The sequence below is a fragment of the Erinaceus europaeus genome, chromosome 17 (assembly GCF_950295315.1).
Source record: "Erinaceus europaeus chromosome 17, mEriEur2.1, whole genome shotgun sequence".
Lineage (NCBI taxonomy): Eukaryota > Metazoa > Chordata > Mammalia > Eulipotyphla > Erinaceidae > Erinaceus > Erinaceus europaeus.
This window is the reverse complement of record NC_080178.1, coordinates 7,109,744-7,136,885: the sequence shown is the minus strand read 5'-3', so window position 1 is coordinate 7,136,885 and position 27,142 is coordinate 7,109,744. Positions and strand designations below refer to the sequence as shown.

At 55.1% G+C, this 27,142-nt stretch overlaps 1 protein-coding gene across 6 annotated transcripts in view; it reads left to right on the top strand.

Moving 5' to 3' along the window:
- The window catches only part of TNKS1BP1 (tankyrase 1 binding protein 1), a 28,958-nt gene extending 3,614 nt beyond the window's left edge, over window positions 1-25,344 (top strand). For all 6 annotated transcript variants that reach the window (XM_007519564.3, XM_016186626.2, XM_060176204.1 and 3 more), the window contains 10 exons: window positions 1,230-1,866; window positions 4,199-4,271; window positions 5,181-6,524; window positions 8,959-10,970; window positions 20,231-20,573; window positions 20,786-20,936; window positions 22,136-22,272; window positions 23,854-24,011; window positions 24,230-24,300; window positions 24,890-25,344. In XM_007519564.3, coding sequence (XP_007519626.2) covers window positions 1,230-1,866; window positions 4,199-4,271; window positions 5,181-6,524; window positions 8,959-10,970; window positions 20,231-20,573; window positions 20,786-20,936; window positions 22,136-22,272; window positions 23,854-24,011; window positions 24,230-24,290 — 4,916 coding nt within the window. In that variant the 3' untranslated portion in view covers window positions 24,291-24,300; window positions 24,890-25,344. The remainder of the gene's footprint in view (window positions 1-1,229; window positions 1,867-4,198; window positions 4,272-5,180; window positions 6,525-8,958; window positions 10,971-20,230; window positions 20,574-20,785; window positions 20,937-22,135; window positions 22,273-23,853; window positions 24,012-24,229; window positions 24,301-24,889) is intronic.
- Window positions 25,345-27,142: the final 1,798 nt, after the last annotated feature.

Here is a 27,142-nt window from a genome sequence, read left to right as displayed (position 1 = left end):
CACAGAAAATCCTCTCTTGGGTGGCACTTGCGTGCCATGCTGGGGGCTGGTAGAGGGCCGCCTATAGGCCAGGAGCCAGTCTGAGGTTGGCCACCTGCTCATTTCATTCGTTCATTTGCTGAGGACAGTGTGTAAGGTGTAGAGAGTGTAAGAGGCAAACTGGTGGTCCGGGAGGGGGTGCAGTGGATAAAGCGTTGGACTCTTAAGCGTGAGGTCCTGAGTTCAATCCTTGGCAGCACTACCAGAGTGATGCCTGCTTCTTTCTCTCCTCCTACTTTTTCATTAATAAATAAAATCTTAGAGGGAGAGAGTTGGACGGTAGTGCAGTGGCTTAAGTGCACGTGGCGCAAAGCGCAAGGACTGGCGGAAGGATCCTGGCTCGAGCCTCCGGCTCCCCACCTGCCCGGGAGTCGCTTCGCAGATGGTGAAGCATGTCTGCAGGTGTCTGTTTTTCTCTCCCCCTCTGTCTTCCCCTCCTCTCTCCATTTCTCTCTATCCTGTCTAACAATGACGACATCAGTAACAACAGTAATAACTACAACATCAATAAAAAAAACAAGGGCAACAAAAGGAAAAATAAATAAATAAAGGGGGGAACAAACCAACAGGCCCTTGGAAAGCTTTAGCTTATATGGGGAGGGGATTGATTGACTGTTTGGGGGCCTTACCTGGGTTTCAGCCCCCAATCCCCATCTGAAAGCTTTGCAAGTGGTGAAGCAGGGCTGCAGGTGTCTCTCTGTGTCCCTCTCTATCACCCCTTTCCCTCTTGATTTCTTCTGGCTGTCTCTATCCAATAAATGAACAATAAAGATAGTAAAAATAAAAATATATATCTGAAGGACTTGGAGAAGGAAAAAGATGCTTTAAGATATGGAGGGCTGAGCTGTGGCGCACCAGGTTGAGCGCACACGTCACTGTGTCCAAGGACCAGGGTTCAGAACAGCCCCCGTCCCCACCTGCGGGGGAGGACGCTTCACAAGTGGTGAAGCAGTGTTATAGGTCTCTCTCTCTATAACCCCCCCCCCTCAATTTCTCTTTGTCCTAACAAATAACTTACAAAAGGTAAAAGATGTTTGTTGAAAACCTAAAGACAGTCTCATGGAAACAAAGGTAACAGAGGCCTAGGAGGCGGCAAATTCTGGGTTTTTAGAATAGAATAGGCAGAACTGGAAATCCCCAAAATTGCCCTCCACACACACCCTCCAGTACCAACCCGTTCCTTTTGACAGGTGACCCTCGGACCAAACCCCCTGTCAAGCCCAAACCCCGGGCACTGCCCACCAAGCCAGCTCTGCCCGCCAAGCCCAGCCTGCTGGTGCCTGTTGGCCCCCGGCCCCCCCGGGGTCCCCTGGCCGAGCTGCCTTCTGCCCGGAAGATGAATCTGCTGGCGGGACCCCAGCCCTATGGGGGCAGCAAGCGGCCTCTTCCCTTTGCACCGAGGCCTGCTGCGGAGGCCTCTTCTGGAGGAGAGACTGGGAAGAAGGAGGAGCCGGTCAAGGAAGAGACACCACCCCCTCTGACACCCCCAGCCCGCTGTGCTGCTCCTGGGGGTGTGCGCAAGGCCCCTGCCCCCTTCCGGCCCACCCCGGAGCGCTGCGGAGCCTCCACGGTGGAGGAGATCCTGGCCAAGATGGAGCAGCCTCGGAAGGAGGTCCCCCCAAGCCCCGACCGCCTCTGGGGCTCCCGGCTCACCTTCAACCATGATGGCAGCTCCAGATACGGCCCCAGGACCTATGGCGTAGCCCCCGGGCCCAGGGAGGAGGAGGAGGAGGATGCTGGGATGCTGTCCCGGGCCTGGTCCCAGGATGTGCCAGCCAAGTCTCCCACCGTTGGCCCAGAAGAGCCCAGACGGAGCCCTGAGGAGAGGTGAGGGTGGAGATTGCTGGGGGGTGGCCCTACTGGGACCCTTTCACCTAGGTCTTGGGCTCAGTGCAGGTGCCCCTGTTCTGAGCTACAGAACCTTCTTGGCCTCCTGAGGGTTGTATTTTCCCTTTTATTTATTTATTCATTTATTGGGCAGAGACAGAAACTGAAATGAAAGGAGATAGGGAAGGAGAAAGAGACACCTGCAGACCTGCTTCACCACTCGGGAAGCTTCCTCCATGCAGGTGGGGACCAGGGCCTTGAACCAGGTGCACCGCCACCTGGCCCCAGGGCTATATTTTCTTTCTGGGCAGAATCCTCTTGACAGAGTCTGTACCTGTTTTGAGTCAAGTCTGGATAAACAGTTCAGGTGTTTGTTTATTTTATTTCAGTGAAAGAGAAAAAGATAAGAGAGATAGATCAGATCATTGCTCAGCTCTGGCTGATAGTAGTCCTGGGGATTGAACTCAGGGACCTCAGAGCCTCAGGCAGGAAAGTCTTGGAGAACCGTTATGCTGTCTTCCTAGCATCTTATAATAATAATAAGTAATTATTATTATTTTAACTTGTTACTGAGAGAGAGAACCAGAGTATCACTCTGGCATACACAGTGTTGGATGTCAGATGCAAGTCAGAACCTCATGTTTTTTAAAATTGTTTTTGTATTTATTTATTTATTTATTTTCCCTTTTGTTGCTCTTGTTTTTCATTGTTGTTTTAGTTGTTATTGATGCCATTGTTGGATAGGACAGAGAGAAATGGAGAGAGGAGGGGAAGACAGAGGGGGAGAGAAAGACACCTGCAGACCTGCTTAACCGCCTGTGAAGCGACTCCCCTGCAGGTGGGGAGCCGGGGGCTCGAACCAGGATCCTTCCACCAGTTTTTGCGTCATGTGCTTAACCCGCTGTGCTGCCGCCCGACTCCCCAGAACCTCATGTTTGAATGTCCACTACCTCCTGGCCTACACCTTTATTTATTTTTCTGAGATTGATCTACACTAGGTGGGGAAGAGAGAGAGAGAGAGAGAGAACACATACCAGAGCATCACTCTGGCCCATGCCACGCTGGGACTTGAACTCGGGACCTCATGCTTGGAGTTCAATATTTTTTCCACTGCGCCACTCCCTAGCCCGAGGGATCTTGATTTTTGGTGTCTGTCTCTACTGAGAGTTGACCTTGGGCTCCTTGGCTCCAGAACCAAGCAGTTTAGCGAAGGGGACACCTAGCCCCATGCAGAGGAAACTGAGGCCCGAGATGTGATGTCCCCCGGCTCCTTGGTTACCGTCTGAGAGACGGAGCTGGGGCGTGAACTTGGCTCAGTTTGGTTCTGTGGCCTTCCAGTGTGGGTGGAGCCATGGGTGCCAGGTGCTGGCGTGCCTGTGGGGTACAGGCCGAGCCAGGGCGCAGTCTGCCCTCTGCGAGGAGGATGATGGGAGAGATAAGATGTGGGTACTCCTTGATGCCAGGCCAGCTAGCGTCAGCTCGCAGATCAGGGCTAGGCTGGAGGCTTGCACACGCTCCGTTTCTCTGGACTTGGTGCCAGCGTGAAGGAGGCTGCCCAGGAAGGGCCGAGGGAGTGGTGGTACTGGGCCCTGGAGGGAGAGGCCGGCCATGCTTGGAGCCTGGAAAGCCTGCTGGGGGCCCCTGAGGCCCCTGGTCCTCAGCTGTGGCTCTAAAACTCACTACCCCTATGCAGCTTTGGCTGAGCTGAAACCAATCAGCCTTCCTGAGTCCCAGACCCGGCCTTGCTCCCATGTGCTCGGACACCTGGCTCAGGTTGGAATCCACCCCCCCCCCCCCAAGCACAGCTTAAGAGCAGAGTCAACTTTGGAAAACTGCTCCCCCTTCAGACCTCTCTCCCTCCCTTCCCCCCTTGCAATCCTTCCAGAAGTATTGGCAGGGCAGCCGGACCAGCTGCACTCTGGGTGGGAGGAGGGGGGCGGGCAGGGGGGAGAACTTTAACCTTTCCTGAGCTGGGGAGGGAGGAGTTAGCCTTTTGGGAACCATTACTGAGGGCCTGGGCATACAGCAAGCTCTGACCCTGACCAAATGCGAGGAGGAGGGAGGTTAACCCTTGGCGTGCAAGAGGGCACTGGCACTGCCCATGTGGACACTCACCTCCAGAAACTGCAGCCTTTCTCTGTGCCCAGGGCTCCCAGGCTGGGCTTCAGACGTGCATACTCACGACGGGTTACCTTTGGGTGCTGCTGGAGTGACTTTTCTGTCAGTTCTGGCTCCTGAGCCATCTGTACTTGGCGTCGCCATTCCACTCCTTCACTTCCTCTCTTTCTCTCTCTCTTTCTCTCTCTCTCACTTCCCCCTTGCTCCCTCCCAGGAGTCCTCGTTCAGACCAAGCCTTCAATGGGGACCTGGCTCAGCTGGGCAGCTCTGAGCCACCTGCCAATGATGTAAGTCCCCCTCCTCCCCCTCCCCTGTGTGTCTGAACTGTGTTTGTGTTCTGGGATCACCCTCCTGGTAGTCCACGTGGGGGAAACTAGCTCTTGCCTCAGGGCTGGCCTTGGGACTCAGATGTGTCTCATCTTTTGGCTGGTACTGTCTGCTTCTGATTTCTCACTGAAGAGAGGAAATATGCTCACGGCCAGGCATCTGCTTTGAGTTCCGGGAACGCCAGCTAACGCAACCTCAGGGACAGCTCTGCCCAGTAGACCCTTTTAAAGATCGTTTACTTACTCGTTGTATATGACAGAAATAGATAGGAGGAGGAGATAAAACCTGCAGCCCTGCTTCACTGTGTGTGACGCCTCCCCTCCTGTAGGTGGGGACCAGGGGCTTGAACCCAGGTCCTTGCACATTGTATTTGTGTACTCAACCAGATGTTGAGATGGGTCACCTGCTAGGCCCTTTTAAAGTTTTTATCTGCTAGGATAAGAAAATCTAGAGGGAATAGGAGATAGAGAGAGAATGAGAGACACCTGCAGCACTGCTTCACAGCATGTGAAGCTTACTTCCTGTAGGTAGGGTGAGGGTGGGGGCTTGAACCCAGGTCCTTGGAGGCTCTTTATCCCACAGCTAGGTGGCCAGGCTCACAGCTGAAGTCACTTACCTTCCAGAAGTATTAGAGGCTCTATGAACCCTAGGTAGTCCTGAGTTGTCTCTGGGGTGGGGAGAGGGTAATTGTGTCTCTTTTCAGCTGTCCTGTGTCTCTTGCCCCCCCCCCCCCAAACCTGGGTTTCCTCCTGCCTGGGTTTCCTCCTGCCTGTGGGGTGGGAGTGTGAGGGACAGCAGACCTCCTGTCCCCCCTCCCCTCCAGCCAAGAAGAGAGTGATGAGTGATGACATGTGACTTTTCTCTTCCAGGTTTCCAAGCCCCAGGTGCCCTCAAGTCCAGACCCAGCCTGTGAAAATGGAGGGACCTCCAGCCCAGGCCCCCCCACTGCCCTCTCGGACCCTGTGCAGGGCTCTCCCCAGCTCCGTTCCCCAGCTGCAAGCTCTCCCCAACACCCTCAGCCTCTGGAAGCCCACGTTCCCGAAGCTTCTCTCCACCTCCCCCAGCCTCCCGCCTCTCCAGCCTCGGCCCTGCCCGAGGGGGGCTCCCACCATCTACCCAGCCCGGTGCTCCCTGCTGCAGGGACCCTAGAGAGCCCCAGATCTAGCAGTCCCCCCCTCGTAAAGGTCTTGGGGTGCCGCAGCCCAGAGCAGCCCCCAGACACCTTGGCTCGGCCCCTGATGGAAGGCGGGGAGATGCCGGATCTCTCTCGGACGTTCCCACCTGGCCTGGAGGAGGAGGCGGCAACAGCCCCGGGGACCCCCCGCCCCACCAGCCTGGCCCAGCGCCGGTTTTCTGAGGGTGTCCTCCGTCCGTCTGTGCAGGACCACGAGAAGCTGGGGGGCTCCCTGGTGGCCCTGGCCCAGACTCAGGGCAGTAGCCAGTCCGCCCTGGACCGCCCCTTTGGCAGCGGGACGGAATCCAACTGGAGCCTGTCACAGTCCTTTGAGTGGACCTTCCCCACACGGCCCTCGGGTCTCGGGGGGTGCCGGCTGGACTCCCCGCCCCCCTCGCCCATCACTGAAGCCACGGAGGCTGCTGAGGCTGCAGAGGCTGGAGACTGGGCCTCCTCCGTCAGGGAGGACCAAAGACCTTGGCCGGCTCCAGAGGGCTCGGGCAGACTGGGCCCCGGGGTGCAGGCGGATGAGCTGGGCACCCCTAAGACCCCAAAAGAGAGTCAGCCTCTAGCCCCTGCCAGGGCCCCAGAGCCCCTTGCAGCTGCAGAGAGCCCACCTGGATCGGCCTTGCTGCAGGCAGAAGAGAGGTGTGGGGAGAGGGAGCCCCTGGCTGGGCAGGAGTCCCCACTGACCCCCACACCCCAGGAAGCTGCCCTGCCCATCCTGGAGCCCATCCCGGGCCAGCAGCAGCCGGCTCCCTCGAACCAGCCCTGCATCCTGTTCTTCGACGCTCCAGGCCCCAGCCAGGCACTGCCCGTGGAGGAGGAGCCCGTGACCCTGGCCCAGGTGGAGACCACCCAGCCCAGGACCGGGATGGAGACGCAGGACCCCCGTCACGTGTCCCCTGAGCCCGAGGGCTCACGCTGGCTGGATGACCTCCTGGCCTCACCACCTCCCGCCACTGGAGGTGCCCGACGTGGCGTGGAGCCCAAGGATGCGCCCCTAGCACCCGCGCAGACCCCGAATACCTGCCCCGAGGTGAGGATGGGGGATGGGGTGCAGGGGTGAGGGCCTTAGGGTTCAGTTCATCTCCTGACTCCAGCTCCCGGCTCAGCTTTGGGTCTGTTTGGAATCTGCCTCTTGGGGTTGCATTGTAGGTGAAGAAAGATGTGGGGGGGTGGGGGGGGGGAAGACAACATCTTGGCGATGCAAACAGGCTCTCATGCCTGAGGCTCCCAGATTCAATCCCGCTGTACCACTCTAAGCCAGAGCTGAGCAGGGCTCTGGTTAAAAAAAAAAAAAAAAGATAGATAGATAGATAGATAGATAGATAAAGTTCTTGGAGCAGTGTGAGTATAGACAGATCGATTTGAGGCCTAGAAAGCCAGCTAGAGGAGCCAGGTGGTGGTGCACGTGGTTGAGCAAACATGTTACAATGCACAAGGACCCAGGTTCGAGCCCCTGGTCCCTACTTGCAGGAGGGAAAGCTTTGCAAGTGGTGAAGCAGAGCTGTAGGTGTCTCTCTCCCTCTCTATCTCCCCCTGTTCTCAATTTCTGTCTCTGATAAGTAAAGATAATTTTAAAAAAATTTTAAAAAATGAAAGCCAGCTAGAGCATGGGCTTCTACACCAGGCCACCCCCCACTCTGCTATCCGTTTGTGTCCACACCCTTGCCCCACCCAACTTGGGGACAAGCAACTGATCCACCATTTGTGTGTGCCTCAGTTTCTCCATCTGGGGAATAGGAATCATTCAGTGAATGAACTCTTCCTTGGAGCCCAGGCTCAGAACAGTGGAAAGGGCTCATTTCCCTGCAGACTATTAGCCCGGGTTGGGGGTGGGTTGGGGGTAGGGGTGTAGGCTCCCTTAAGAGGGGCAGCAGAGAGAGTCCGGCGGTAGCACAGCGGGTTAAGCGCACGTGGCGTGAAGCACAGATGCCAGCATAAAGATCCCGGTTCCAGCCCTGGGCTTCTACCTGCAGGGGAGTTGCTTCACAGGCGGTAAAGCAGGTCTGCAGTTATCTGTCTTTCTCTCCCCCCTCTGTCTTTCCCTCTCCATTTCTCTTTGTCCTATCCAACAAAAAGGACATCAATAATGACAACAATAATTTCAACAACGAAAGGGAAAATAAAATTTTAAAGGGGTGGTAGCAGAGGCCCCTTACGAGGAAGCCTTACTGGGACTCAGGCTCCCCAGCAGTGGACTGGACCTGGCTCACGGGTGTGTGTGCGCATGCGTGGAGGGAGGGAGAGTCTCTTCCTTCTCGCACGCCCTCTCTGAACTGCAGGGCTGGGGTCCAGGTGGCTTTTGAAATCTTGACTTGTGAACCTTGCCAGGACTGGTAGGGGCGGGGCTGTGGAGGGGGCAGGAGGAGGAGCCCAGTGGCGTGGGAGGAGGGAGGAGCAGGAAGGAGCCTGAGCCGGCTCATGCAGTAGGTGTGTCTGTCCCAGGATGTGAGTGACTCAACTCTGGGCTTCTGGGCTGGGCCTTCAGAACAGCAGCTGCTCCCAGGGAGCCATCGGACAGGTCCAGGCGGGGCGGGCGAAGTGAGGTGCCCGCCACACCTAGCAGAGCCCCGGGCAGCCTGGGAGGCAGGGGCCATGGCTGGGGAGCCCAGCATGTCCGTCCTGGAGAGGCTGCTGGCCAACGCGGCGCTGAGGGACGAGGCCGGCAGGCTTCGCAGCCCGGAGCCCAGGGTTCCGCCACCCACAGGAGTGAGTCAGGGAGGGCAGATGGGCTCTGGGAGTCCTGGCGGGGTTTTCCTTTGTGCCCTAGGCCATCCCTCCGCCCAGGGCTGAGCCGGCTTCCTGGAGAGAGAGAGAGAGAGAGAGAGAGAGAGAGAGAGTGTGTGTGTGTGTGTGTGTGTGTGTGTGTGTGTGTGTGTGTGTGTGTTCCTGCCTGCTTGCCTGCCTGCCTGCCTGCTTTCCTTGGTGTGTGTGTGTCTGCCTGCCTGCCTGCCTGCTTTCCTTAGGGAGGAAGGATCTGAGGGGATGGGGGGGGGTGGGGATCTAGCCTCTGGAAAAGGAAGTCATAGAGGGGTTTCAAGGCTGCACTCCCAGGCTCATGGGAAGACCCCACCCCCACCTGATCCCTTAACCCCCAACTCCCAGCAGCCTTTGTCCTGGCAGTTGGCCAGATATTGCCCAAGGGCAGTAAACAGCACTACAGAGGGAGAATGGAGGATGGACTGATTGATCAGTGCCCACTGCCTGCCAGGCGAGCCCCGTGCTCTTTGGAGGCCTCAGCTCCAAAGGATTTTGTGTAACCTTCCCCAACCCCTAGTTCCATTAGGCAGGGAGCTAGCCCCGCCCCCCCTCTTTAAGATGGGTCCTCCCTCAGACTCAAGTTCACCCAGTGGGGCTCCCATCACAGGCTTTCTGCCATTGCCAAAGTGGGGTAGTGCTGGCTGTCACTTAGAGTTGACCGCCACCTGTGCTGACTGATGAGCATTGTCTGTCCGTCTCCCTTCCAGGGGCTGCTCGGCTGGTCCCAGAAGGATCTACAGAGTGAGTTTGGCATCGCTGCTGACCCCCACCCTAGCGACTCGTTCAGCACCCCCAGCTGGTCCCAGGAGGCGTCTCAGGACTATGCCCTGGTGGGTGTCAGCCCCAGAGGGGACCTGGGCCTCAGAGAACCTAACTGGTCCAGCAGGTGCGGGCCGGGTGCCGGGGAAGAGAGCACCAGGGAGTGGGCCAGCCGGCACGGCCTGGGCCCCGAGGAGTTGCGAGGGGGCAGCCCCGACGGCAGCCCGGTGCCCACCCCCGGAGGGCTGGCGGCCCAGGCCCGGGTGATCGGGAAGCCCAGCCAGCAGAACCCGGAGGCCGAGGTCCTTCCAGACTGGGAGTTCCAGAAGCGGGAGCCCCAGGGCACTTACTCCAGCCGGGACGCCGAGCTCCAGGACCAAGAGTTTGGGAAGAGAGACTCCCTGGGCAGTTACAGCAGCCAGGAGGCCCGACTGCAAGACTGGGAATTCGGAAAGAGGGACTCACTGGGCGCTTACAGCAGCCGTGACGCAGAGGGGCAGAGCCTGGACTCAGGGAGGAATAGCCACCTGGGCAGGTACGAAGAGGAGGAGAAGGAGGAGGAGGAACAGGAGTTTGGGACACGGGAGTCTTTGCTCAGCACATACAGCCAGGCAGCAGAGCAGCTGCCTGAGCAGGATTTTGGCAAGAGTGCTTGGATGGGTAGCTATAGTGACAGCACCCCCCAGGACAGAGGCTTCGGCCCCAGAGCCCAGAGCGCCGGCTTCAGCCCCAAGGACGCCCAACAGCAGGACGAGGAGTTTGAGAAGAAGACCCCAAGTGGAGACGGTCTGGGTGAGGTGGGCAGGGGCACCAGCCAGCTCGAGGAACGAGGGTCGGGGGACCTGTTCAGCCCCAGCACCCCCGTTTCACAGGCTGGGGTGCTGGGACAGAAGGACCAGAGTGGCTGGCAAAGCAGCAGCACCGGCCCGGAGACCCAGAGCCCAGCAGACGGGGAGGCGGGCCAGCTCGGCTGGGCCAGCGAATTTTGCCTTGGCCTCGACCCCCAGCTGGAGATGACCTTCCGTGCAGGCCAGCAAAACTGGAGCGGTGGCTTCTGCACTGAGACTGCTGACAGGAGCCATCAGTTTGGCATCATTGGCAATGACCGGGCAGGTGATGCCAGCCCAAGTCCCCCGGACACCGGCGGCCGCTTCACCTCTGAGAAGCCCTCAGCCGAACCTATGGACTGGGCAGATCAGCTGGGTCTCCGGAACTTGGAGGTGCCCAGCTGTGTGGTCTCGGGGGGTTTGAGCGAGGCCAGGGAGGAAACCGTGGGGCGTATGGGCTGGTCAGACGAGCTGGACGCGAGAGACGTGGACACGGCTGGCCGTTCAGAGACGGGAGGGTCCGAGGATCCCAGGGGGCTGGACGTCGGGGAGGAAGACTGGACTCTGGGCTTGTCTGGGCCTGGGGAGGTGGGAAGCCTCAGCCAGACCAGGGAGAGTGGTGTGGGACAGACCGACTGGTCAGGTGTGGAGGCCGGAGAGTTCCTCAAGTCCAGGGAGCGTGGCGTGGGGCAGGCTGACTGGACCCCGGACTTGGGGCTGAGAAACATCGCCCCCCGGCCGGGCTGTAGCCCCAGCGAGCTCAGGCCAGGGCAGGTGGACTGGACCGACAACCTGGGCCTGAGGAATTTGGAAGTGCCCTGTGCCATGGAGCCAGAAGGCTCTCGGGGATGTGGAGTGGGGCAGATGGACTGGACCCATGAAGTGGGGCTCCTCAGGGGCCCCCGGGAAGCCAGGGAGCTCGGGGTGGGGGAAGTGAGCCAGCCTCCAGAGCCAGGCCTCAGGGACAATGACATCTCGTCCCCCGGCCTGGAGGCCACGGAACTGTCAGAGATCAGGGAGCTGGGGGTCAGAGAGATGAGTGGTCCAGAGACCCCCGGCAAAGCCCACTCCCCACCTGCCTTGGAGGAACACCTGGGAATGGACACGGGAGATGCCCCCAGCTTTGGAGCCAGGTAAGAGAACCCTGTCCTTGAGGGGTGTGTGTGTGTGTGTGTGTGTGTGTGTGTGTGTGTGTGTGTGTGTGTGTGTGTGTGTGTGTGTGTGTGGCAGAGGGAGGGTGACGGCTGTCTTGATAATTGAAATCTTTCCTTTTTTCTTCTTTCCTCCCTCCCTTCTTTCCTTCCAACTTTTTTCTCTTTCGAACTTGCCACCGGGGTTATCACTAGGGCTTGGTGCCTGCACTTTGAGTCCGCTGCTCCCTGTGTCCATTTTTCCGTTTTATTGGCTAGGACAAAGAGAAATACAAAGGGGGGAGAGGGTGTCAGAGAGGAAGAAGGACACCTGCAGCTCTGCTTTACTGCTTGTGAAGTGTCCTCCCTGCGAGTGGGATGTGGGGACTCAAACCCAGGTCCTTGTGCACTTGGGTGAGTTATCACCCCATTGGGGTTATCCTAAGGGCAGGTAAAGCCCTCCTTCAAGGGCTTCTGGCACCTGGACAACTGGCATGGTCCAAAGCGTGAACTTAAATGCCTTAATTTTATTTTAAAATAAGGCATTACAGTACATAGATGTGAAGTCCAAGTTACATTTCAGGTACTTTTCTCCTGCACCCCAGGCTTTGTTAACTCCCGTGGGGGTGTCGGTACTGAGTCGGTGCTGAAGGAAGGGGTGTTTTGTCACGCCCCAGGGCGGTTTCTGCTGGGCTCGTCTTGTCGGGCACAGCAGAAGCAGTGTCTCAGGGCCTGGAACACGATGCTTCCATGGGTGAAGGAAGGAGGAGGACTCGGTAGAGTCTTGGCCTGGGCTGATGTAGGTCAGGAGAGGGGTGGACAGCGGTGCCAATTGTTCCTCCTCAAGGTTGGGAGCTTGGTGCATTTTGCCTGTCCTCTCTTACTGCCCACAAGAGCCAATTTTAGAACCCAAAGAGTGTGGCCTGGGAGGTGGTACAGTGGAAAAATGCTAGACTCTGAAGCGTGAGATCCTGAGTTTGATCCCTGGCATTGCATGTGCCAGAGTGATGCTCTGGTTCATGTTTCTTCCCCCCCCCACCCCCATTAATAAAAATCTGTGGGAGTTGGGCGGTAGCGCAGTGGGTTAAGCAAACGTGGTGCAAAGTGCAAGGACTGGCTCAAGGATCCCGGTTCGAGCCCCCGGCTCCCCACCAGCAGGAGAGTAGCTTTACAGGCGGTGAAGCAGGTCTGCAGGTGTCTGTCTTTCTCTCCCCCTCTCTGTCTTCCCCTCCTCTCTCCATTTCTCTCTGTCCTATGTAACAACGACATAAATAACAATAACTACAACAACAATAAAAAAACAAGGGCAACAAAAAGGAAAATAAATATAAAAAAATTTTTTTTTAATAAATAAAAATCAAAATCTGTAAGAATCTGAAGGGCGGGATGAGGTGGCGCACCTGGTTAAGCACACACATTACAGTGCTCAAGGACCCAGGTTCAAGCCTGGGTCCCCACCTGCAGGGAGGGGGAAGGCTTCACAAATGGTGAAGTAGGAGTGCAGGTATCTCTCTGCCTCTCTCCTTCTCTGTCTCCCCTCCCTTCTCAGTTACTCTCTGTCTCTCACCAATGAAAAAAATTAACAAAAGGACCTTAAGAGTGTGGAAGACTTGGCCTCCAGAGAAATTCCAGACAAGCCGGACCGTAAGACGCTAGGTTCTAAAATCCACCGCAGTGTTCTCACCCCACTTCCGGCTTTTGTGACTGGGTTCCGCTCTCCAGCAGCAGATGCTCCTGATTCTCCCATCCTGCAGCTTGTCACCGGCCGTGTGTGGGGAAGGGAGCTAGAGGGTGGGGCCTGTGTCACACACGGGAAGGGGCTTGGTAGAAGTGGGGTGAGACGGACCAGGCAGGCTCCTGAGAGAGAATCATGGGCTGCCAGGGTGCATGAGAAGGAGGGAAGAGAGGAAGGTGGGCACAGAAGAGGGGGAGATTTTTTTTTTTAATATTTATTTATTTTCCCTTTTGTTACCCTTTATTTTTGTTGTTGTTATTGATGTCGTCATTGTTGGATAGGACAGAGAGAAATGGAGAGAGGAGGGGAAGACAGGGAGAGGAAGACAAACACCTGCAGACCTGCTTCACCACTTGTGAATAGACCCCCTTTGCAGGTGGGGAGCCAGGGGTATCCTTAATGCCAGTCCTTGTGCTTTGCGCCACGTGCGCTTAACCTGTGCTATCCACTCAACTCCCTTGAGGGGGAGATTTTTGAGGGCCATTGCTGAGGGGGACAGAGGGAGGAACTTGGGGAAGTGGTGGAGACTCAGGTGTCTACACAGGATGAGGGTCTGGAGGCTCCTGGCTCACAGGAGTTTCTGGGCTGGGCACTTCCATGCTCTGACCGGCTTGCTTTGGGGTCCACCACAGGGGGCCGGGGTGGGGGGAGGTGGGACCCCTGTGGTGGCTGGCCTTTCTCTTTCTGGGACTCGGTGCCCACAGAGCCTCTCACCTCCCTGCTTTTCACAGGAGCAGGAAGAGAGCTGTGGGCTTGTTCATGGGTGGTATGACCCAACTGACCCACTTAAGGTCACAGAGTCAGCCCTCGGGCCTCTTTCCCACAGCTTATCAGAAATAACTTCAGGTGTGGCCACTCAGAGCCATGTACCTGCAGCCCTGCCCCTTCCCTGGGGTTGGGGTGCCCTCCGAGGACGGGGAAGTGAGATCTTTCTCAGAATTCTGGGATGGAGAGAGAGATAGACAGAGACAGGCTACTTTGCTGTGGAGGGTGAGGGGTCTGGGCAGGGGCTGGAGGCACTGAGGGAGACCTGCTATTAATAGGAGCCCTCCTTTGTCTGCTTTGGGTTCCATGTCACTTTAAGAAAAAAAAATGTTTTTTTGACTTGATTTTAATTTAAGGGGCCATGGAGATAGCATAATAGTTACACAAAAAGACTTTTGTGCCTGAGGCTCTGAGGAACCAGGTTCAATTCCCAGCACTACCAGAAGCCAGAGCTGAGCAGTGCTCTTTCTCTTTTATCTGTCTGTCTTTCTGTATTGCTCTCTCATTAAATAAATCTCAGTAAAATAAAGAAGACCAAGTAGTGGCACATCTGGTAGAGCGCACACATTACAGTGCATCAGGACCCAGGCCCAAGCCCTTGGTCCCCACTCACAGTACGGAAGCTTCATGAGTGGTGAAGCAGGACTGCAGATGTCTGTCTGCCTGTCTCTCTCTCTTTTTCCCATCCCAGCCTCCCTCTCTAGTCCCCTTTGTCTATTTTTTTAAGTGTCTTATTCAGTTAGTATTTATTGGATGGAGACAGACAGACATCACAAGGGAAGAGGGAGATAGAAAGGGAGAGAGAAAGAAAGCAAGATACCTGGAGCCCCGTTTCATGAAGCCTTTCTTTGCAAGTGGGAGCCAGGGGCTTGAACCTGGGCTCTTGTGCGTTGTGACATGTGTTCAGCCAGGTGTACCACAGCATGCCGCCGCCCCTCCAATTTCTGTCTCTACTCAAAGCAAGTAAATTATTTAAAAATAGATTAAAAACAAGTACTTAGAAAAATAGTTCATTTATTACACATGAGAGAGAGAGAGTGTGTGTGTGTGTGTGTGTTTGTGTGTGTGTGTGTGTGTGTGTGTGTGTGTAACTTGTGGGTTCCAGGAATTGAACTGGAACCTCAGGTACGGAGGTTTGCTGACTTCTTTCCCCAGCCGCCACACCTTTCTTTCAAACACTCGAGTGAGTTTTCGGGGCTGTGCCGTAAGGCCTCTGTGGCCTTACTGGAGTCAGGAATGTCTGTCTGTCAGCAGACACCATTGCAAGTGCAAGCCCAGGAGTAAGGGAACAGCCTCACCTCTCTTTACCGCAGCACTTCCCAGATGGACTTGATAGAGCTCCAAGGTGCTGGTGTTCTGAGCATCTGACTTGGGGAAACTCTACACTCTGGGAACTTGCTCTCTAAAAGAAAAATTGATCTCTAAAAGAAAAAGGTATGAGAAGACCTTGAGACACAGACAGGGCAGAGGAGTCTGGCTGGGGGCCCATTGGTCTGGGTCCCTCTGGGTGTGTGTGTGTGTGTGTGTGTGTGTGTGTGTGTGTGTGTGTGTGTGTCTTTTTTCCTTTTACTAGAACACTGATCAACTCTGACTGATGGTGGTGGTGTGGGGGGTTGAGGGGTGGGGAGGATTGAACCTGGGACTTCAGGGCCTCAGACAAAAGAGTCTGTTTACATAACCATTGTGCTATCTATCCCCCCCTCTCTGTTCTGTTTCTCTGTCTCTAGCCTGTTGCCACCAGGAGGGAACCTGTCCTCTCTCCCTATAGAAACAGAAATTGAGAAGGAAAGGACAGGAGGGAGACAGAGAGGCACCTGCAGCCCTGCTTTACCACTCGTGAAGCTTTTCCCCTGCAGGTGGAGAATTGGGGCTTGAACCTTAGTCATTGCACACAGTGACATGTGCGCACAGCCCTGGCTCCTTTTTCTCTTCTTGTCCCTTCCTGTCTTCCTTCCCCCACTCCCTCTGTCCTTCTCTTTTCCCCTTCCTTCCTTTCCAGAGTTAGGGAGGTAGAGAGAGAGCCCTGGAGCTCAGTGCCTGCAAAGTGAATCTATTGCTTCCATTGGTCATTTCTCTGCACCCCTTATTGGATAGAGACAGAATTGGAAAAGGGGAGATAGAGAGAGAGAGGCACACACACACATACACCTGCATCATTGCTTCACTGTTCATAAAGCTTCCTTCCTGCAGGTGGGGACTGGCCACTTGAACCTGGGTCCTTGCGCATGTACCACCACCTCGCCCCTCTCCCTAGTCTCCTCAGTGGGGAGTGACTTGCTTCCAGTTGCTTGAGTGCCATGATGGGAACCTGCACGGCTGGGCTTATCTCTGGAGGGACTGATGAGATACTAACATCTGCTTTGCAAATTTGGGTGGGTGTGAGCTACCCTTGGGGACATTTTTGTCTTTGTATCAACAGAACTAGCTAGCCCTGAGGGTCACTGACTGCATTGCTATCCAGCAGGGCTGTGACAAGGGCCAGCTTGGGGGTGGGGCAGCGAAGCCCCCTCCTTTGTGTCCAGGCCTCCCCTCTCAAGCTTCCTGCCCATCCCAGTCACTTCCTCCTGGTCCCCTCCCCCCACGCACACACACCTTCACCCAGCTAGTTGCTGTGGGGGGGGTGTCCCTGCTGAGGTCATGAGGCAGGCCTCTTCATGATGGAGTTGGGGGTGGGAGTAGTGTGACAGCTTGTGACAATGATGCCCACCTTGTGGTTCTGTCTACGGGGGTCCTGGTGTGTGTGTGTGTGTGTGTGTGTGTGTGTGTGTGTGTGTGTGTGTTTGCATTCCAGTGTTTGCACTTACACCTGGAGAGGCCGAGGGCAGAGAGAGGTGTGGGGTGAATGGAATTCCGATGGGGGCTCAGAGTGATGGGGGCGGGTGTGGGATGAAGGCGTGAGAGCCCAGCCAAGTCACCAGGCCAGGAAGCTCTAGGAGGAGGAGGATCCCAAAATAAAGATCAGGTACTAGGGGGCCGGGCAGTAGTGTGGAGGGTTAAGCGCACATGGTGCAAAATGCAAGGACCAGTGTAAGGACCCTGGTTCAAGTCCTTGGCTCCCCACCTGCGCGGGTTGCTTCACAAGGGGTGATGCAGGTCTGCAGGTGTCTTTCTCTCTCCCTCTCTATCTTCCTCATCTCTCTTGATTTTGGATGTCCTATCCAACAACAAAGACAGCAGTAACAACAACAATAATAATAGCAACAACGATAAACAACAAGGCCAACAAAAGGGGAAAAAATAGCCTCCAGGAGCAGTGGATTAGTAGTGCAGGGCACTGAGCCCCAGTGGTAACCCTGGAGGAAAAAAAAAATCAGGTCCTGTGGACTGAGTGTGTATTTCTCTGCCCACCAGCCCAGCAGAGTTGGGACGCCCATTTTATAGGGGATAGGACTGAGGGTCACAGTGGCCATGGGACACCGTAAGGCCACTTGAGTAGGAGGGAGGGTCGGAGCCCATTTCTGTGCTGGGGGGTTGCCACCCAGTGTCCAGCCACTCCTGTGAGCTCTCCCTGCTGGGAAGGGCTCAGGTCTGGGCGTTCTAGGAGCTCAGAGGGAGGAACTTTCTGTTTCTGTAGAAACAAATTGAGAAGGAGGGGACAGGAGGGAGAGAAAAAGCGAGGCACCTGCAGCCCTGCTTCACCACTCATGAAGCTTCTCCCCTGCAGATGGGGAATTGGGTCTTGAACCCCAGTCCTTGCACACGGTGACGTGTGCTCAGCTGGGTGTGTCGCTGCCTGGCCCCTTTATTTCTCTTCTTGTCCCTTCTCCCTCCTTCCTTTCGTTCCTTCCTTTCTAGAGTAGAGGTAGAGAGAGAGATTGATTTACTCACATCACAGGACCAAACCTTTGACCAGTGCAGTGACTCTGGGCTCAAACCTACTTCACCTTCCCAGCAAAACAACACACAATCCAGGTGGTCAGTTTTGCCAGCCCCAGGAGCACGTGTCTTGAGACCCCAGGCGAGGACTGCTGGGGCTCAGACAGGCCACACCATCTCCCAGGGGTCTCCCACCATCCCCTACTCACTCCGGAACACCCCCTCCCCCAGCTCCATAATTACATGGCTGGGAGCCAGGCCTCCCTCTGAGTAGGTGTAAGTGACTCCCACACATCCCTTGAGCTTTTGGGCCTGCTCTCAGCCTGGGGAGGGGAGTTGTGCAGGGCACGCCGCCTCAGGCTGGGTGGGGTGTTGCCACAATCTCCCTGATTTTAAGCAGCAGCAGGGTGTCTCTGCCTTGGCACCCCTCCAGGGCTGCTCCTTGTTCTGCTGCCTCAGCGCAGCACTTCTGCTCTGCCGCCTCCTCCCTCCTTCCCCCCCTCCCTCCCTCCCTCCCTCCCTCTTTCCCCAGCCACTTTTTGTTCCCATCTGTCAGCAGCTTGTGGAAGGACAGACTGACACCCGTTCCTTCCCCTCCTCCCTTCCGGCTTAGTCCTAACTCATTTTCCTCTCTCTCCTTCAGTCCTACTGGTGACTCCAGTGCCGTGTGTGTGTGTCTGTGTGTCTGTGTCTGTCTGTCTCGATCCTGCCATGAGGTGTGCTGTGCATCTGCACCCAGGCAGTGGCTGCCACCCTGTGTGTCACCACCCAAGGGTGGTGGCTGGAAGATTCCTGGAAGCTGCATTGAATGGGACAAGGTGATCCAGCCTCTCATTCACTCTGCAAACATTTGCTCAGTCCTGCTCCCTACAGGGCACGGGGCCAGGTGCCGTTGGGGGCACAGAGGCGGGGTGGTCTGTGTCTTTGTGGACCTCACAGGGGGAACCATGGGGACACAGGACCTTAAGCTGGGAAGCAGGAGCTTGCATGGTTCTGGGCTTGCAGGGCTTGAGGGGGTCTGGCCCCAGTGCAGGAGGCTTGGGGAAGGGCAGAGCGGCTTCTCGAGACTGGACTGCAGGGAGGTTGGGGTAGCCTGGGGCAGGGGGGGCTGGTTCTCGGGCTCAGGAGCAACTCCTGTTTGTGCACAGTTGTGTCCTGGGAGCTGAAGGGATTAAGGGCCTGGCTCATCTCAGGAGAGTGGCAGGTGGGCAGGTGTCCCTGAGAGGAGGGGGCTACAGTGACAGCTTGTTGGCAATAGGACACTGAGTGCCAGACCCTGGGCCATGGGCTCTATTCATTGTTATCATTACATTTTCATTCATTGATTAGAGACACGGAAATCGAGTGGGTAGGCGGAGATAGAGAGGGAAACAGAGGGGCCAGGTGGTGGCACATCTGGTTGAGTGCACTTGTCAACAGTGTGTAAGGACCCAGGTTCAAACCCCGGTCCCTACCTGCAGGGCGGAAAGCTTCACAAGTGGTGAAGCAGTGCTGCGGGTGTCTCTCTGTCTCTCTTCCTCTCTGTTTCCCCTTTTCTTCTCGATTTGTGGCTGTTTCTATAAAAAAAAGAGAGACAGACACCTGCAGCTCTGCTTCACCACTCAGCCTTGTACATTAAAAAAAATGTTCTTAATATTTATTTATTTTCCCTTTTGTTGTTGTCCTTGTTTTTCATTGTTGTGGTTATTGTTGTTATTGATATCATTGTTGGATAGGACAGAGAGAAATGGACAGAGGGGGAGAGAAAGAGAGACACCTGCAGACCTGCTTCACCGCTTGTGAAGTGACTCCCCTGCAGGTGGGGAGCCGGGGGCTCGAACCAGGATCCTTATGCCGGTTCTTGTGCTTTTCGCCACGTGCGCTTAACTTGGTGTGCTACCACCCGATTCCCGGCCTTGTACATTCTACCATGTACACTCAGTGGGGTACACCATCTCCTGGCCCCTTGGGGGCTTTGTTTTTAAGACTTATTAATAGATTTACTAGTGAAAGAAGTAGAGAAGAAGGACCAGAGCATCCCCCTGGCTGGACTGTGCTGGGGATCCAGTCACGCTCCCAAGTCTGCTCTGTACCTGTCATGTAACCTTCCAGTGTGTCCTGGGTGCTACAGAGTCTTCATTTGTGCGGTTTATTTATTTTCTCTTTCCTTCTTTCCTCCCCTTTTTCTCTCTTCATTTTTTTTTTGGTGTGGTTTGTTCATTCTCTTTCCTTCTCTCCTCCCTTCTTTCCTTTTTTTAATGTTTTGTTTACCCACTCCTTTATTTACAAAAAAAAGTTATTTTTAGGAGAGAAAGAATGAGAGAGGCACCAGAGCACTGCTCAGCTCTGGCTTGTAGTGGTGTTGGGGAGCGAACCTGGGACGTTTGATGCCTCAGTCATATACTGAAGCCTTTTTTTCATAACCATTGTGCTGTCTCCCAGGCCTTAAGTAAATAAATCTTACAAATAAGTCAGTAAATCAGAGGACTTTGGGGCCAGGAAGATGGTGTCTCTATAGCATACCAGATTTGCACGCCTGATGCTGGCCCAGAGGTCTCAGGTTCAATCCCCAGTACGACTCTGTGCCAGGGTTGAGCAGTGCTCAGATGTCTCTCATTCTTTTTTAAAGTTTTTTTTTTAAAGTCCTTTATTATTAGATAGAGACAGATAGAAATTGAGAGGGGGGAGATAGGGAAGAGAGACAGAGAGACACCTGTAGCCCTGCTTCACCATTCGTGAAGAGAAACCCGTTGCTCTTCCAAGGTGGACGGACTCAGCGTCTCTGTAGGTGGAGGAGGATCGAGGCTTGGAACCTGCTGTGCTGGCCTAGCTCCTCTGCTCTGTGATGCTCAGAACCCAGAGGATTCTGGGAGAATCCCAGAGAAGGAGGAGGGGCCTGAGCCTGCCAAGCAGGGGAGGTCGGTGTGGCTCCAGGCTGATCCTGCCCTGTGTGCCCCCCCCCTTGCAGCCCCTCTGGATGCCCGGCCCGCTCCCCACCCTCCGGCGCCCAGGCCCCGCTGGGGGAGATGCTAGCGGCTAGCAGCACCAAGGCCGCAGCCCACAGGGAATCCTCAGCTTCGAGCCTCAGGGGCCTGTCGGAGGAGGAAGATACCACTGTGGGTGCTGACCGAGGGGAGTCCCACGGGGACCCCCTGCCTTCCTGGAGACCTCAACCTGATGGCGAAGCCAGCCGGACCGAAGAGGTGGACGGCAGCTGGGGCCCATCAGCCCAGGGCCCGCTGCAGCCCCCCCGGCGGCCCTCCCAGGGGCCTCCCTCCAGCTCCCTCAGTCAGGACTTCTCCTTCATTGAGGTCAGTGGTACAACTGAGGGGCTTTGCCTTCACCAAGGTCACGCAGCGTCATGCGTGTGTTGGGGTGGGAGATGGGACCTCATCTTGGGCTCCCTTCAGCTGCGGGGAGGCCTGACTGACCCAAAGCAGAGGATGATGGGCTGTGGGCGAGATTTGTCATCAGGTAGCTGATTCCAGATGACAGCAGTGGGCGGTGTCTTTATCCCACACAGGACACCGAGGTCCTTGACAGCGCCATGTACCGGAGCCGTGCCAGCCTGGGGCGCAAGCGAGGGCACCGGGCCCCCGCCATCCGGCCCGGCGGCACCCTGGGCCTGTCAGAGTCAGCAGACTCGGAGGCACGTCTGTTCCAGGACTCGACAGGTAGGAGGATTCATGGTCTGTTGGGGCTGGTTGGTGGTGCACACAATTGAGCGCACACACAGTTAAGTGTGTGAGGATCCGGATTTAGTCCCCCCTCCCATTCCAGTCCCCATTCCCACCTGCACGAGGGAGACTTCATGAACCAGGAAGCAGGTCTGCAGGTGTCTCACTTTCTTTTTTTAAAAATTAATTTATTTATTAATGAGAAAGGAGGAGAGAGAATGTACCAGATGTCACTCTGGCACATGTGCTGCCAGGATCAAACTCAGGACCTCATGCTTGAGAGTCTAAAGCTTTATCACTGCCACCTCCCGGATCACAGGGTATCTCGTTTTCTTTTTCCCTCTCTGTCTCTCTCCCTTCCCTCTCACTTCTTTCTTTCTTTCTTTCTTTCTTTCTTTCTTTCTTTCTTTCTCTCTTTCTCTTAATATCTTTATTTTATTTATTAGAGGTAGCCAGAAATTGAGAGGGAAGGGGGTGATAGAGATAAGAGAGACACCTGCAACACTGCTTCACCCACTCATGAAGCTTCTCCCCTGCAGGTGGGGACCGGGGGCTTGAACCCGGGTCCTTGAGCACTATAACACGTGTGCTTAACCAGGTGCACCACCACCCAGCCCCTTCCCTCTCATTTCTTTTAGTTTCTGTCTAATACATAAAGTATCAGAAAAAAAAAAAAAAGGAGGTGGTGGGGCCCTGGGTATCTATGTACCTGGTTGAGTGCCACATTACCATATCCTAGGACCTGGGTTCAAGCTTCCGCTCCCCACCTGCAGGGGGCGAGGCTTCACAAACAGTGAAGCATGTGCCGCTGGTGACTGTCTCTGTCCCTCTCTACCTCCCGCTTCCCTTTCAGATTTCCTGTCAAATTTCACTGTCCTGTCAAATAAAGGAAAAAAGAAAAAATGGCCACTAGGAGCAGTGGACTAGCACCCAGGCCTATCAGTAACCCTGGTGGCAATTAAAGTAAATAAATAAATACAGGAGATAGACAGCATAATGGTTATGCAAAGAGACTCTCATGCCTGAGGCTCCAAAGTTCTAGGTTCAATTCCCCAAACCACCATAAGCCAGAGCTGAGCAGTGCTCTGGTTTAAATAATAATAATAATAATAAAGGATACAATGCATTGTCTGTCTGGGGAGGTCTTTTAGGGGGCTGGCACAACTGCCCACCGAGCCCCATCTTGGTCCTCACAGAGCCACGAGCTTCTCGCATGCCCTCGTCAGATGAAGAGGTGGTAGAGGAGCCCCAGAACCGCCGGACACGGATGTCCCTGGGCGCCAAGGGGCTGAAAGTCAACCTCTTCCCTGGCCTGAGCCCGTCAGCCCTGAAGGTACCATCTGTTCTGTCTCTCAGAAAACGCAGCCGGCCGCATCCTTCCATCCATCCATCCATCTGCCCCTCATCCCTGCTTCCCCTTCTTCCTCTCTTTCTGCTGGACCCTGCGCTCAGCAGGTTAGAGAGAACAACAAGGCCAACTCATGTCCCAGAAACTCCCGAGGGGTCAGGGTGGGGCGCGAGCCTTGTCCACAGCGAGCACTGGTCGGGTGGGAGTGGAGGTGGAGGTGGAGAGATGTTTCTGTGTCACTGGAAGAGAGAGAGAAGGGAGGTTATCGCCTGGTGATTTCCTCTTAGCTTTGAGGCTGGGCAGCTAGCGGGATCTGGAGGGTAGGGACTCTGGGGATCATTTCAGGCAGAGAACACAGAATATACGAAGACACAGGGCTGTCATCTCCCCACCGTCTCTATCCAGAACCCCTTCCCCCCCCCGTCTGAATTCAGTTCAGTGGTATCTTTTTTTAATTTTATTGATGTAATAATGGTTGACAAGTCTGTTGGATAAGAGGGCTACAATTTCCATCATCGAAGTTCACATCCCCTCCCCTCCATTGGACGCTTCCCTATTCTTTATCTCTCTGGGAGTATGGACCAAAAATTTTCATGGGGTGGAAGGTCTGACATCTGTCATTGCTTCTTCACTGGGTGTTGGCAGGTGGATCCATACTCCCCGCCTGTTTCTATCTTTCCCTAGTGGGGCAGGGCTCTGGGGAGGTGAGGTTCTAGGACATATTGGTTGTCTGTCCAGGGAAATCAGGTTGGCATCATGGTAGCATCTGCAGCTTGGTGGCTGAAAAGCATTAAGATATAAAGCAGAACACATTGTTTAATAATCAGGAACCTAGAGGTAAGAATAGAGCAGATGAGATTTGGGGTCTCCATTTTGGAAATGTCTACTTGAGGTATATTCCAAGGGGCCATGATTTTTGCCTGAGCCCGACAGCTAACATGCAGATGGGCTAAAGGGGAGGTGGTGTCAGAGTTGGACTTGGATCCAGAGCTGGAGCAGAGCAGAGAGTAGCTCCTAAATATGGGAAAGGTATATAAATGCCAGTTCAGTGGTATCTTTGGGGGGACCCCATTGTGTGCAAAACAACGGTCCAGCTTTTGGGGGCTGCTGTTCTTTTTTTTTTTGCCTCCAGGATTATCGCTGGGACTCAGTGCTTGCAATATGAATCCACTGCTCCTGGAGGCTATTTTTTCCTTTTGTTGCCCTTGTTTGTCGTCATTGTTGTTATTATTGTTTGTTACTGCTGCTGTTGTTATTGGTTAGGACAGAAAGAATTGGAGGGAGGGGGAGAGAAAGATAGACACCTGCAGACCTGCTTCACCACCTGTGAAGCGATCCCCCCCTGCAGGTGGGAAGCCGGGGGCTCGAACCAGGATCCCGTGTTTCGAGCCATGTGCGGTTAACCCCACTGCGCCACCACCCAGCCCCTGGTGGCTGCTGTTTTATAGGTGACTTCTCATCCCTGTGGGTGAAAGGGACCACAGGGTGATGGTGGGGATCACAAACTCTTGGGAGGGGCCCTCGCCTGGACCTCCAGTGTACACGAGTCCCACACTTGTGTCTCAGGCCAGGCTGCGCCCCCGGAACCGCTCTGCTGAGGAGGGAGAGCCTACGGAGAACAAGTCGAACCAGAAGGAGTCCGCCGTCCAGCGCTCCAAGTCCTGCAAGGTCCCAGGGCTGGGAAAGCCCCTCACGTTACCTCCCAAGCCAGAGAAATCCTCAGGGTAGGTGATCAGAGTTCTGGTGTCCAACAATTGGACCGTTGGCCCGAGAACCCAGGTGGCTGAGAGGGGAGAGTGGAAGGGATGCTGGCCTGCTCCCAAATAGAGCTCCATCTCAGGGCCAGACCTCTTCTGATTGGAGGGGGCTTTGGCCATCCCTCCCTGTTGTCTGGCCTTCTGGAAAAGTTTGCCTTACGGCTGGTAAACCCCCTGCCTTCTAGGTCAGAAGGGTCATCGCCCAATTGGCTGCAAGCCCTGAAGCTGAAGAAGAAGAAGGTGTGAAGATGCCGAGGTGAGGGCAGGGGCCTGGGCTTGGGGCCTGGCTGGGGGAATGGGGTTCAGGGGTGTGGAGGCCCTGCCATCCTCTCTCTGAGTTCTTAGCTTCTGAGCTTCTGTTGCCCTTTTCTCTGTGAGGCTGGAAACACATAAAATGAAACTATCAGACTTGGACAGGGGTGGGGGTTCCCTTTGCTTCCCCTCAGGTTCTATTTGAGGAGCCAGGGTATGGCCTGACCTGGCAGTGGGGACCCATCCAGGCCTCCCTTGTCACTCAGGACCCAGCTCCTTCCCTGTTGGGACTCCTCTGTCTGTGGGGGGGAACCTCGGCGAGATTCCTGTGGGAATGGAGAGCTGGGGGTGGGGGGTGGGTGTTGGTGAGCGGATGGGTGCCCTACTAGGGCTGCAGAGGAGATGGGTCAGAGGATCAGGTTCATGCTGTGAGGTCACATCCTCTTCCCTGGACTCAAGCACGGTCCCAACTGCTGAGGGGGTCAGTTAGTTCTTCTGGCCTGGGACCCCCACACCCATGCACTAGTCGTGCCTGTCATCTGGAGAGCCCCATCTCCTTCTATCCTGACCTCTTGTCTTCTTCCCCCCTGCAGGTCTTTCCCATCTGGACGTCTCAGGCAGTTCCTGTGGGGTCCCCGCTGGGGCCCTACCACACCCCCAACTGCAGCCTCTGCCCCCCACTCCACCTCTGAGGAGCATCTGGGGAGGCACATTTATGCACTTTGTACCCCCCACCCCCATCCCAGCATCCCCTCTTCCCAACCTAGATTCAGTTCTCAGTGGTTGAACGTTTTGGTCCCTCCTTATCTTCTTCCGTGTCTTCCCCTCTGCTTTCTTTTCCATCCTCCCCTCCTCCCCCTCTTTTTTTTTTTTTCTTTTGATACCAATTTATAGCATTTTTTATAAAAAGCCTTTGATTTTTTTGTAATGGGTGGAACCCTGCCCCCGTCCACCCCACCCTGGGTCTCCCTCCACCCTGCTTGGGGTGCACCACAGAGACCGATGGACATTTTGTCACTTGAAACAATAAAGTTTTTTGGGAATTGGTGCTGCCCGGGCTTATGGTGTGTGGTCATAGCACCCCGGACCCCCTCACCCTAGACTGTGATTCAGGAAGCGACTACACCCCTGCCCTCCTCTACCCACTCAGGAGGTCACCAGAGACTGAGCACTTGGCTGAATCATTGCCTCACCCATAGGATTCCAAGGACATTTGGCTGCCAATTCCAGCACCCTCCCAGGTCTCAACACAATACAGTCTGGCACAGACTGGGGTGGCTTGGTGGTGTGGACACATCGAGCCTCACTGTCACTCAGGACCCAGGCTCTTTCCCTGTTGTGGCTCCTCTTCCAACTTAGGGGGAGGGGACTGGGGATGTCTTAGGGGTCTTCCCTGACTACTGGTGGAGAGAGGTGAGACTCCTCTGGGAGATTGTCATTCCAATGGCCAGAATCCAATTCCTATTCATTGCCAGGGAGACTGAGAAATAATAGTTTGGCCAATGGGCGAGAGAAAGAAATTCATCTCCCACTGGACAGGAAACTGGTTCCTGTGATCCTTCTATTTTTTTTTTTTTTCCTCCAAGGTTATCATTAGGGCTCAGTGCCAGCACTATGAATCCACTGTGCCTGGTGGCCTTTTTTTTTTTTCTTCCCAGTTTGTTGGATAGGACAGAAAAATTGAGAAGAAGTGGGGAGAGAGAAAGACTTGCAGACCTGCTTTGCCTTTTGTGAAGTGTCCCCCCTTGCAGGTGGGGAGCCGGGGACTCAAACCTGGATCCTTTTTTTAATTTAATTTTATTTTATTTATTCCCTTTTGTTGCCCTTGTTGTTTTATTGTTGTAGTTATTATTATTGTCGTCGTTGTTGGATAGGACAGAGAGAAACGGAGAGAGGAGGGGAAGACAGAGGGGGAGAGAAAGATAGACACCTGCAGACCTGCCTGTGAAGCGACTCCCCTGCAAGTGGGGAGCCAGGGTTCGAACCGGGATCCTTAATGCCGGTCCTTTTGCTTTGCGCCACCTGCGCTTAACCCGCTGCGCTACAGCCCGACTCCCCCAAACCTGGATCCTTGTGCAGGTCCTTGTGCTTAATACTACATGCACTTAACCTGGTTAACCGGGCGCTACTGCCCGGCCCCTGTTCCTGTGAGGCTTTAAGGCCCTTTCAGCCTTTACATTGGGAAATATCTCTCAGGCTCGGCCTTCCACACCCAAATCCCTGGCTGCTGGCAGCCTACTATCTTTCAGCCTAGTTCACGGTCATCCTGGATTCCCAGACTTGCCAACCTCTTTCACACATTCCCTCCCTTTAAAGTGTAGTGAAAACAAGCTCTTGGCTGTTTGGCAGGATATGAACAGAGCCCCTGAGTTAGAGTCAGAGCTACAATTGTATTTACCAAAGCATCTCGGGACCTTCTGTAATTTTGAGGATCCTTTCAAAGTTGTGAACACTCTGGAAAGATGCACTTGTACAGTTTCACAGACCTGCCCGGAATCCCCATCACCCACTACCTGGAGTGGTGGGTCTTCAAGGTATCACAGCCTCCTGCAGTGCTGATTCAGATGCATTTTCTGGGCCTTTCCTCCCAGAATTCCACTACATGCCCAGAAACCTGTATTTTGGTGGGTGAAGGGGGAATCCCCTTGAAGTGGAGAGGAAAGGAGAGGTGTGGGCCTCAAGTGGTGCCAGGCTGTGCCCCTGGGTGCGTCTGTGTCTGTCCCCGCCCTCCTCAAGCCTGACAAAGCTGGCCTGGCATGAGTTCAGTCCCGTTCCCTCCCACCCCTCTTCCCCTGTAGGAACTGGCAAGGACCCAAGCCAAACACTTAAGGCTCATTAGTGGGACA